The sequence below is a fragment of the Poecilia reticulata genome, chromosome 13 (genome assembly GCF_904066995.2).
Source record: "Poecilia reticulata chromosome 13, P_reticulata-male-v2, whole genome shotgun sequence".
Classification (NCBI taxonomy): Eukaryota; Metazoa; Chordata; class Actinopteri; order Cyprinodontiformes; family Poeciliidae; genus Poecilia; species Poecilia reticulata.
In genome coordinates, this window is record NC_088842.1 from 4,015,519 (window position 1) to 4,028,552 (window position 13,034).

Here is a 13,034-nt window from a genome sequence, read left to right on the forward strand (position 1 = left end):
TAATTACATTTACTCAAATATAGTTGAGTAACTTTTTGAAACTCAAATGAACTTTTAGGAATACTCTTACTATACTGAACTTTTTACTTTTACTCAAGTCATTTTATTATGAAGCATCACTATTATTTAAAGTATAATTTAAATAATAGAGTATAAATTGTGGGTCCTCTGTCCATGTTACGACCAGTCTAGGGGGGGCCTGGTCGCAACATGAAGGATCCATCGTCCTCCGATCTCAACATCCGACACACACAAAATTGAACAGTTGATAATTATTATTTATTTTTAAAGAGATATATTTTTGATCAAGGTGTTACAAATGGAGTACTTGGCTTCAGAGTGAGCTATCGCCGAAAACAACAAACAAAAGGAAACTATCTAAATAGCAACAGAAGCTTACCTAATCGAAAGTAAATGAACCAAAGTACAAAATCTTACCTTCCTAACCTAAGAAAAACATGAGAAAACTGAGTAAACATAAATGGCAGCTCACTCCTACACTCCAGAACTCTAACACAGATAAACAAAGGAAAGGGTATGGCCGGTGGAGACGAGTCAAGGATGGAACACAGGAAGTCGGCGTCAGCAGCTTTTATGTCCGTCACCTCCGAAAAGCAGCCAATGGGACATCTCCGTCGTCTTCTTGGAAACAATCAGGGACGGGCACCTGCCGACTCATCATTTATAATCAACTTTACGCCCTCACTCGTAACAGTCCACCTCTAAGGAACAGTAACTAAATGTTGAGGCACATGTTGACCAAAAACAGGCAAACTAAGGTGGGCAAGTTATACATCCACAAAGAACTACTTAAATTAAGTCATATTTACTTTATATGCATGTGAGCCACACTTGGCACAACAAGAGAGGCAAAGATTGTAGCAGGAGTTCAGCTTTTATCCATTCTGTACCCTCACTAAAGGTCACTGTATTCAGGTTGTCTGTTTACAAAGGTAAAATAACGGCGATCGACTTTATACCTCTCCTACCTTTTTACTGACGTTTAATCAACCTGTTGCCATTGCAACCGCTTGCGCCCAGCATAGATAAGCTAAAAACACAACGGATTCAGTCCGTTAAGATATTAGGTTTTCAGGCTTCATATTTATTTCTCGGTTAACAAGCATCTCCTCTCATGAACACAGCGGTGACGGATTAGCCAATTTAAACTTGGCTCTGCTCACCAGGGTCTTTGAGTCCCTTTTTATTTTGTAATGGTACCGAAATGCACAGAAATGCACACACCTTGTTTAAACAATAATTACTGAGATTATTAATTTTATTGGGCCATTAATTTGAACACGTTTTGTTGATTTTATCCTTAATAAGATGGACGTGCTGGTCTCAACATCCTGGCGGCGTTCAGTTTGTCACCTACTGCCGAGATCAACTCAAAACCTTCCATGAACGTAATTGAGCCCCCCTACTGATTAAATATGACTGTAGTTGGAAAACAAACATCAGCGGTAGCTTACCGTGCAACGTCTGGGCAACCGGAGGAATCCTGGACGGACAGCAGCGATGCATGTCTGAAAGATGGCCTCCGACAAAGATCTCCAAGGCATGCCACTCTCATTCTCTCAGCTCGATGCTCCATAGAGCTGCCTCTGGATATTGCAGTCCACTTACGATGTACAGTAAAGTCTGCTCCTTATAGTTGGATCACAGCTGGTAGCTACGAAGGTGTCCCGAACCTTTAATCGTAAGCCAACTTCAGCGACCGTTCGTCCCAAACTATAAAAACTCCCGACGGTGAAGCTCTGAGTCCATGAGAGCCGCCAGCTGAAACACGTTCTGTCTGAGCGGCCACACGAAAACTAAAGTCAGGAGTAATAACACTATTTTCTAATGAAGTTAATGAGCTTCACCTTATTGATAACCCGTTAGTAGGTCGCCATCTTTCTTGAAGCAAAGTATGGGTGTGACGCTAACCAACGAATTGGGGAAGTTGTAGCCGGATGATGTGCCTCTCCTCATTTGCATTTATTTTTTTCTAAGTTTTGCGGGGAAATTGAATGTGATAAATAAGAAAATGAGGAAATACTAAATGAATAAGGGAAATTGGAAAATGGGAAAAATTAACAATTTTTCAAACAAATGTTAAATGAAAAATAGATAAAAGAAAAATAGGTAAATAAAAAGGATATATGAGAAATTGATTAATAAAACTGGGAAATAGAATATCAGGTTAATGGAAAAAGGAAATTGAAAAATTGTTAAATTAAAAAATAGATTAATGAAAGATGGGTAAATAGATAAAGGGATAAATGGAAAATAGCTAAATGAAAAATAGATCAATTAAAAAGAGAAATTGATAATCTGAAATATAAATAAATGAAAACATTTGGTTAATGAAAAAGGGAAATTGAAAAATCGTTCAATGAAAAATAGATTAGTAAAATGGGTAAATTAAAAATATGTAAATGAAAAGTAGATGAATGAAAAAAGGGAAATTGAGAAATTGATAATACGAAAAATAAATAAATGAAAAATTGGGTTAATGAAAAAGCTAAGTTATTTATTTAACACATTTTTTATTTATTTCACAAATTTTCTTCATTTTTTAATTTATTTTACTCATTTTTTGATTTATTTCACCCATTTATTCATTTATTTAATTTAGGCTGAAATGGCTCTCCATATTTCTAATGTAGGCTCTTGTGTCAGATAATCCAAGTCAATGTTGGAGAATAATAAATTTTTTTAGATTTATGGAATCTCAGTTAGCCTTCACAGCGGGGCTGAACCCCAGTATTACACCAAGCACTACAGCTAATATTAGCTGATATCTCGCCGGTGGACATAAATACAGTAAAGTAATATTCTAATAAAATATACACAATAATATCTCCATCTTACTTGTGAAATGTTGTTTGTGGAGCCCTCACATCAATAGTCCATCGATCCGAACAACAATATCCGTCGGTGCTGAGGCATCTTCTGCTGTTCTGGTTAAGCAAAGTAGGAGGGACAACCGCTCCAAGATGGCCGCCGTATTTCCTGCGCCGGAGCAGCCAATGCGGGGTCTGACTACGTTCCATATTATTTAGACCAAGAAGCATCAAAACTTGTCTTGAAATTATTTTAAAATTTTTATCGTTTAAGCTTAAATAATGAAACTGAATCACATGCATCCTCGTCAGTAACATAACACACGCAAAATAAAAGAATGAGAAAACCTTACTCAAATGCAAATAGTAAATTTCCTCAGTTTTTGTCACATAAAGATGCAATGCTGTGTGCTCTGTCTGTGTGCTCAAGTGCATGTTATCTGTGGGGTAATTTTATTCTCACTGAAAAAGAAAAATGCGGTTGGATCAGCAGATTGACTCCAAAAAGTCAGATTTTATCTTTTTTAAGGTAATCAAGGTGTGTACACAATCACATGTATACAGGTCCTTCTCAAAAAATTAGCATATTGGGATAAAGTTCATTATTTTCCATAATGTAATGATAAAAATTAAACTGTCATATATTTTAGATTCATTGCCCACCAACTGAAATATTTCAGGTCTTTTATTGTTTTAATACTGATGATTTTGGCATACAGCTCATGAAAACCCAAAATCCCTGTCTCAAAAAATAAGCATATTTCATTCGACCAATAAAAAAAATGTGTTTTAATACCAAAAAAAGTCAACTTTCAAATAATTATGTTCAGTTATGCACTCAATACTTGGTCAGGAATCGTTTTGCAGCCTTCAAAGCGGCGTGGCATGGAGGCAATCAGCCTGTGGCACTGCTGAGGTGTTATGGAGGCCCAGGATGCTTCGAAGGCGGCCTTAAGCTCATCCAGAGTTTTGGGTCTTGCATCTCTCAACTTTCTCTTCACAATATCCCACAGATTCTCTATGGGGTTCAGGTCAGGAGAGTTAGCAGGCCAATTGAGCACAGTCACACCATGGTCCAGTGGTATTGGCACTGTGAGCAGGTGCCAGGTTGTGCTGAAAAATGAAATCTTCATCTCTATAAAGCTTTTCAGCAGATGGAAGCATGAAATGCTCCAAAATCTCCTGATAGCTGCATCATTGACCCTGCCCTTGATAAAACACAGTGGACCAACACCAGCAGCTGACATGGCTCCCTAGACCATCACTGACTGTGGGTACTTGACACTGGACTTCTTGCATTTTGGCATTTCCTTCTCCCCAGTCTTCCTCCAGACTCTGGCACCTTGATTTCCGAATGACATGCAAAATTTGCTTTCATCCGAAAAAAGTACTTTGGACCACTGAGCAACAGTTCAGTCCAAGTGCTGCTTCTCTGTAGCCCAGGTCAGATGCTTCTGCCACTGTTTCTGGTTCAAAAGTGGCTTGACCTGGGGAATGCAGCACCTGTAGCCCATTTCCTGCACACGCCTGTGCACGGTGGCTCTGGATGTTTCTACTCCAGACTCAGTCCACTGCTTCCGCAGGTCCCCCAAGGTCTGGAATCGGCCCTTCTCCATAATCTTCCTCAGGGTCCGGTCACCTCTTCTCGTTGTGCAGCGTTTTCTGCCACACTCTTTCCTTCCCACAGATTTCCCACTGAGGTGCCTTGATACAACACTCTGCAAACAGCCTATTCGTTCAGAAAATTCTTTCTGTGTCTTTATCTGTGTCTTCTGTGTCTGTGTCAATGATGGCCTTCTGGACAGCAGTCAGGTCGGCAGTCTTACCCATGATTGCGGTTTTGAGTAATGAACCAGGCTGGGAGTTTTTAAAAGCCTCAGGAATCTTTTGCAGGTGTTTGATTCGTTGATTCAGATGATTAGGTCAACTGCTCGTTCAGAGAAACTTTTCATGATATGCAAATTTTTTGAGACAGGGATTTTGGGTTTTCATGAGCTGTATGCCAAAATCATCAGTATTAAAACAATAAAAGACCTGAAATATTTCAGTTGGTGTGCAATGAATCTAAAATATATGACAGTTTAATTTTTATCATTACATTATGGAAAATAATTAACTTTATCACAATATGCTAATTTTTTTAGAAGGACCTGTATGATTAGGTGTGCCAAGATGTGCTACGTAATTGCGGAATGCTTTGGCTCTGATGGAGAAAATTGCCAATAGAAGGATTTGTATAGGGAGCATGTGTTCAGAGATCATATGGATCAGTTGGCACATGTTGGTGGTGTATTACTCAGAAGTTTGTTAGAGATCATCCTGAATCTCTGACAAACTTGTCCCTGCCTCAAAGAAGGAGCTGTGCATTAATTGGGCCGGTGCAACTGGAGCTGCTGATGGGGCAGACAATCATCCTTCAGTTGAGCCATGCCAGCTTTGTGAATAGAAAGCATCTCCATTCTGTAAATGTGCAACTTATATCAGCAAAAATGCCTAATAAATGTCTTTAAGACTGTCTGTCTTTAAGTCCCAGCTGAACGCTCTGCTGTTAAAACAAACTTTTCTATTTGCATTAATCAACATTGTCTTTCTTAATAAATTTTTTTCCATTTGCATTTTCCTGTAAAATGTATTGTTTTTTGTCTTTCTGAGGTAACTTTTTGACCTGAAAGCAACTTTTTAAGAAAATTTATATTATTATAATAAATACTTATGTTACTACAAAAAGTGACCATTGCCATGGTGGTGGCAGCCTTCTGGGTATTTATAGTTATTTACATGTTATGGATGGGGATAGGGCGGACCAGGAGCTACTCTTTTTCCTGCATATTAGGATGTATAAAGGAAATATGTACATCTGACTTTTTCTGTGTGCCACACTTTTCAAAAAATTTTCTCTATGCCAATTTTTAGTGTGAAAGCTGTGTGCTCTTTTATACACTCTTTAAAAATGAGTCTCTCCTCTTAAAAAGAGGAGTTTTTAAAGGAGAAAAAAAGTTCAAAATCTCCTAGGTCTTTGGAGTTTTGTTAAATTAATTTTAACTCCAATTTAATTTATTAAGTCAAATTTATTTTAAGTCATATTTGATAATTACAGCATTTTCATTGCAATTTAACATAGTAAATTGATTGTGCTGTAAAATGGCACTATACGCAAATCTGAAGCTATTGGAAGCGTGAAATGAGTATGAGTCACCTGTTACACACTCATGCGTATGAGTCACCTGTTACACACAGACAAAACTGCAATTATGCACAGATCAGGTTACAAGTGCAGAAATATTTTTACTTATTTTTACTTTTTTAACATTTGTAGGTGTAGGAGAAAGTTTGAATTCCTAATTGTCAGATTTGTGAGGTTAAAGTTAAAAAAATCTGTATGTGGAAATTTAACGTTTGTAAAAATTGTAATTGTGTGTGTACTTTTATTTTGTATTCGTAATTATTTTAATATCTGTGTATTCATTTGACCACATATTTACAAGTACCCGGAGTTATGCACAAATTTTCGTTTTACGGTTTACAAATCATGTTTCACAGATACAACTACCCAAAGTTACACACAAAGAGGCTTGAATGGATTATAAATCCGGTATGACACACACACAGGTATTTTGAGGCTGTTTTCACTCCATAATCACCATGGGAGTTGGGGTCATAGTTCAGGGATTATTTGAACTCTGGTTATGAATCATCTGCTCTCAGTTGTAAAAAAAAAAAAAACAGGCAAAAAATAGTGAATTTAAGTCTGTAAAAAGAACAAACCAGAACTGACATAACAGCTATGTCAACACAACATGAGACCACCATGAGTGGTTCAATTCTAGATACTTAAATTATATCTGAAGTGTTCTCTTTTCTTTTGCTTAGGTGATGATGATGAAGATTCTCCAATGATCAGTGGTTTCTCCGATGATGTTCCCATGGTTATTGCATAGCAGAACATCTCTTTTACTACCCCCCATTCCAGCTCCTTTTGTACCCTTCTCCCTCCCTGAGTCCCCAGCGCTCCCTATCAGCGGTGCCTGTACGTCGGAGCGTCAGGATAACACGTGGAAACTTACCGCCATCTCAATTCCAACAACGGGAATCCATCCACTTGGCAGGAAACGTAAAGAAAAATTAGAATATCTTAAAAGATTAATATTTTTCAAGGGTACAATGCACTTTTTTGGAGGCGCAATAACTTATTTTTTATAATGTTAAGTATATGTTTATGATGTGGGGCTAGACACAGGACCTGGAGAAAAAAGTAGAAACAGAAGAAAGCCGTGAATGATCAGAGTTTGTCTGGGCAATAAAAGACCCAATCTGGAACTCACCGGCCTTCGCTTCCAAACATTTGAATGGGAAAATGCGAATATTCAGCGATTTTGAAGAAAAAAAAAAATCAAGATTTGGTTAAATTAAATGTCCGCATGTCACTCAGATATATATATACACACTCTTGTTAAGAGAATAAAATCATTAACTTCTGGCTCGTTATATTCTCTTGTACTCCTGGATTCATTGCATCAGCTGAACCATAAAAAACGTGACAACACGTTTCTCCACGTCCAAAAGCATAACATTTTATTAAACAAACAATTAATGACATGGACAGAACTCAAATAAAGGGCGTGTTTATTTAAAGCCTGACTTTTGGCCTCCAAACTTTGCCAAGATCATCTTAACTATTTGTAAATATTGACTTTTTAAGGTCCTCTCCTTGTAATGCTGTATGATATCATTATGTAAAATGTGTATTTTGGTTTGATTTTTTTTTATCCTTCAGGATGATAAATTATTGTCCCCACAATTTTTGCCTTAGCTGTGATCATAGAGCAAGTGAGTTCAGGGTTCTCAGGGAACTATGCCAGAGCGGACACCAGCGCAGCATAATAGTCAAATTGATGTTTACTGCTGATCAGTTTTTTAAAGAACTGTGAGTGGCTCAAGCAGGTTTCTGTCACTGATTGGGTGACAAAGTCAAGACCTTAATGGGATTGTTTAATCGTGTTCTGTGGAAAGGTTATGAGCAGGTAACATCTTCGCTGCAGTAGCTCCTCAAAATGGATAGTTTGGAACTTTTAATGTGAGCAGTTTGCAGCTGCAGTACAGGCGCGGGGCCATGGGGGGGGGCCCGGGCCTGGATGGGTGCCCATGGGGCCCGGGTCTGGGGGTGCCAGGGAGGGAGGAATGGTTTCAAGTCACTTTAATGTCTTATTATAGACGGAGAAAGTGCGCCCTCGCCTGTTCAGAAAGGTGTATGTAATGTTAAAGTTACTGTCCCTCAATGGAATATATAGTCAGTCCCAGTGACTGTTTGACTCACGGTTTAGCCAATGTGCTTCCTGGGTAAAAATTAAATGAGATACGCGGCCCAAACCCCCAGTCATTGGCCCAGGTCATTGGCCCAGCCCCCTGGCCCGACGCTGACTTGTTCCGCTAGTGCTGCAGTATGCAACTTTTATAAACTATATATATATGAAACATAAATTGAGACAGATAATCTGTAAAATATAATTGATCTCCTCTGACTCTTCACTGTTCTCCTACAGCCATCTGCAGAAATACACCACTGGCTCAGAAGCAACTAATCTGTCAATTGCTCTCATGTGCACGCTGCTCACATTTTCCTTCTTGCACTCGATGAAGTCTGCCATGAATGCTAGTTAGCATAGCCACTGATGACGTCAAATAAATAGTTTTCATGTAGCAGTACGTTGTTTCTCCTCCATTATCACATTGAACATTGACTGATTCTCAGCACTAAGACCCTCCTCCTGGCTCTGATTGGTTCTTTCAGACCAAACGGTGCATTTCTAGAGGACAGTAGGACCACAGGGAGCAGGCAGAGGAGTTCTGATTTTTTTTTCACAGATTATCTGTCTCATACTGTCACGACACTTTTAACAAATATTTAAAAGACATTTATGAAAGTTACATACTGTAGCTTTTATAATGCTAATAAGGACTTACTGAGTTGGTACCAGATCCTAAAGCTAACAGTTAGTCGAGCATTGGCTCATCCTGAGATAACCCAAATCTCAAAAATATTGTTTTTGAGATTGAAAATTAATTATAAACCTTTAAAACATCAGAGTAACAACCTAAATATCTATAACATAGAGTACAATAATCAATTGATTTACATGTTCTTTTCTCAGTTTGTTTCACACTGGAAGATAAGAGGTGGTGCACTTCTTCCTACCTCAGTATCCTGTGTAAATAATCAACATGTTCATTGTAAATAACAGACTGATACAAATATAAGTTTCATAGTGTTCACTTCTATGACATGTGAAGACAGTAGAAATCCAGCCATCAGAACCAAGTAACCTGGATTGATAGTAAATGAAAATAGCAAGAGAGTTATCTATGGCACATAAGATAGTTATGGCTCACTACCTTGTACCAGGACTTCGCCAGAGTTTGGGTAAAATGTAAGATGCTTTGACTGCCTCTGTGAGCTTATCAAGTTAGCTCACAGATGTGAGCAGGACTCGCATCAAAGCACAGTGCTGTTATGTTAAACATGTCAAGTCTCAGAAATGGCATAGTCATACTAACTATTCATAACCTGTCCACACAACACTTAGATAAACAGTTGAATGCTCCTTTTAACTCCATCCAGACTTGAACTTCATCAGAGCCATCAAAGGATTCAAATAATGTCCATATTTGGACATGATCAGAATGTTCATGTCCAAATATGGACATGTTCTATACTGCTCTTAATACTGCTTTTCTTAATACGCCAGACCATAAAACAGCGTAACAAACTGCACCTACCCAGGGCGTACCGCTTAGTGAAGACGAGGTGGTTCTTCTAGTCATGTCTAGTCAACAATCTGCTGTTGTTGATTGTTCAGAGATGGCTTTCCGTTTGTCTGTGTAAACAGAATACCTGTAAACAATCCAGAATAAGAAGGAAAAAAAGAAAACACGCCCGTGTTCATCTATACACCACACCTCCAGCTCCCCCACACTCTGTTCACTGATGTTTGTATTTTGCCTTCGGGCCTGAGCCATTTGAAATTCCAACTCATGGTGTCCTGCTTTCTTTCATTCATGAAGTCTTCATGAATGTATTTTTAAATGTGTTCTTTCCAAAGCATCAATCCAGCTCACTATGCTAATGTCACCACTTGTCTTTGCTTTAAGAAGAAACATAGAAGTGGAGCTGACAGCCTTTATGTCTACAGACTAAAACTCCAGCTGTAAATGTAGAATGTCCATTCATTAGCTCAGAACCGTTTGGTGTGGTTCCTCTTGACATCAGCGCTCAGTTGTGACATTAATTCAATGTTCCTACGCAGTCTGGAATTTTAGTTCACCATTTTCCAGAAGTATGGCAAAAGAGAATATGGAAAAATATTTGTATGTCTAAGCTCTATAACGTCATCCGTCACAAAAATTTGTTCTGAAATTGGTCTTTTTGTCTATTCTTCCATTTCTTACTCTTTTATGACTGTTCTTGGTTCATCCCATTGTTATTCTTTGTGCTCTTACTTCTCTCACTCTATCTTTCTTTTCATCCTTGCATCCTACTTTCAGAGCTCCATAAACAATCACCAAAAAATCATAAACTTTACTATTTCCTATTTTAAAATGAGCAGGAAGGATAGGGAAGTTAAGGCTGAAAAAGAATGGAACCATGAGAAGTTTTGCAACCTGCTTTTTTATGGAGTTAGATTTGTTTCACAATTATTCAATAAAAAAAAAAATCATGTCAAACAAAAAAGTAGTATTCAATCAGAAAAAAAAGTCAAACAAAAAAAATAGTATTCAATCAGAAAAAAAATTCAAACAAAAAAAATCTTAAAACTTTCTAATCAAAAAATAAATTTTTTTACCAAATAAAAAATGTTTAGAGTTTGTTTTTTTAAGTTGAAATCAAATTTTTATTTTTGCATATCAGAATTTTTTGGTTGACAGCCTAAGTTTTTGGTTGAGTCTAACTTTTTTTAAAGCTCCTGTTTTTTGGTTGAGTAACTTTTTTTGTAGCTGTTTTTTGGTTGAACTCAACGTTTTTTGATTGAACTCAACTTTATTTGCTTACGAATCTCACATGAACATTCTTAAGGACGAGCAATGTAAGACATGTTCCGATTGGTTAGCGCTGACTAAGGCGGATGACTCCGACTAGGGTGGACACTTTAGTAGCTGCTGAACGGTGTAATTTTGTGAAGATTACTTACCATTCACATTCTATGTCCCGTCACTGAAGCCCTGCAGTTTAGGACAGAGTTCTGATCTCAGGGAGTCGGAGTAATCCGCTTTAGTCAGCGCTAACCAATCGGAACACGTCTTACATTGCTCGTCCTTAAGCCCCGGCCAGGATTTTCATGTGAGATTTGCAAGCAAATAAAGTTGAGTTCAATCAAAAAACGTTGAGTTCAACCAAGAAGCAGGAGCTTCAAATAAAACTTACTCAACCAAAAACTTAAGACTGTCAACCAAAAAATTCTGATATGCAAAAATAAGTTTCAAACAAAAGTTTGTGATTTCAACTTAAAAAAACAAACTCTTTAAACATTTTTTTGTTTCGTAAAAAATTAATTTTATGATTTAAAAGTTTTTAAGATTTTTTTGTTTGAATATTTTTATGATTGAATACTACTTTTTTGTTTGACATGACTTTTTTTTGGATTGAATACTACTTTTTTGTTTGACATGATTTTTTTTTTTTGATTGAATATTTGTGAAACAAATTTAACTCCGTACTTTTTGTTTCAGAAGCTCAGCTTGAGTTCTGCTGAGATATTCTGTTCTGTTATTTGGCCTTAAAATAGTTTTCTGGTACTGATGTTTCTGTTGTCTGATGTTCTTCTTTGCCACACAATGCCTTTTCACAACACGTTTGTATAATTATCTAACACAAGTGCACATGCATGCACACTTTGCCACACACTCACTCAAGCAGAATGAAGTAGAAGTATGAAAGGCAGAGGAAACAGCTGATGACGTAATTGAACCCATCAAAGTAGTCGGGTTTTCTGCCTGTGCAGAACATAAGTATTGGTGTAACTGTTTCCTTCCCACCTGTCTTAACGTTGACTCTTGACAAATAGTTTGCATCACAACATCATTTGACGTGGAGTTGGATCATGTTTGATATTGTTCATGTTGCTTGCTTGTATTACAGATTCCAAGAAAAAGAAGTTTAGACAAACAATGTGAGGTGTTTTAAACAATCACTTATATTGAAATAAACTCGCTGAAAACTAAATCTTTGTCAGTAGTAGTCTGGAGGTACCGGAGCTGAGGTGTTGACTTTTTTTCTCCCTCTTAAATCCTTTCTGCATCAGGGAGAAACTACACAAGTGATTCTGACCGTCAGCCAGCATTCTGACGGTTGCAGCATTCTGCACCCCTCTCAGCCCTGGAAGATTTAAATAGACTGGAAGCAATATTAAACTTTCTGTTTTTCATTAAGATGCCTTGAGACTGCATATTCCCTTTGTTTCAGGGGTTTAGCATTGCACTAGCATTTACTTATGTATTACTTATGATGAAAATAACCTGGGGATCCAGTGAAATGCTGTTGATGGGATTTGTTGCAAAAAAAACCAAAATCTGACTGGGTTCTTTAGCATTGATTGACGTAAGTTGACGTAAAGAAAGAAAAAAAAGGCCTGAGCAGTGAAGGCATATGTCCAAGTGTTTTTTTTTTTAAATTCTTTTGGCCTAAGTGTTCTTCAAAATTCAGCTCTGGGGTTCAGGGAAAATCTTTTAGAATTAAGCAGATGACCATAAACAAATTGCTCTGCAGCACTAAACTGCCAAGCTGTCATACCATTTTCACTGTTTTTCAATAAAGTTTTTATGCTTGGATGAGGTGGTTTTTCAAGTAAATTGAAATGTGTGCATTTTATAAAACTGCAATGCTGCCTCCAAATATAAGGGCTCCAATGCCTGGATGAGATGCCTATATTTCTTCTAATGGATGATGATGGACGGGTGCTATAGAGCTATGGCTAAAATATGAATGTTTTATGTAAGCACTGACAGTTGTAGCTGCCATGAATTTTAATGACTGCAGACTTGGTGAGCAGGACCTAATGGAGTCCTGCTCACCATTATTGGCAAAACTTCATGCTTTGCATAGCTGAATGGATATCTTTAGAAATAAATGGAAATGTTCAAAATTTATATCAGCAGAATCTTTCAATTTGAGGTCCAAAGTAATTTAATGAAGACAATTGCTATTTCAGCATA

General features: G+C 37.4%; 1 protein-coding gene across 5 annotated transcripts in view; it reads left to right on the forward strand.

The window, feature by feature from the left end:
• The window catches only part of sorl1 (sortilin-related receptor, L(DLR class) A repeats containing), a 310,404-nt gene extending 297,754 nt beyond the window's left edge, over positions 1-12,650 (forward strand). For all 5 annotated transcript variants that reach the window (XM_081614352.1, XM_081614350.1, XM_081614351.1 and 2 more), the window contains one exon: positions 6,702-12,650. In XM_081614352.1, coding sequence (XP_081470478.1) covers positions 6,702-6,769 — 68 coding nt within the window. In that variant the 3' untranslated portion in view covers positions 6,770-12,650. The remainder of the gene's footprint in view (positions 1-6,701) is intronic.
• Positions 12,651-13,034: the final 384 nt, after the last annotated feature.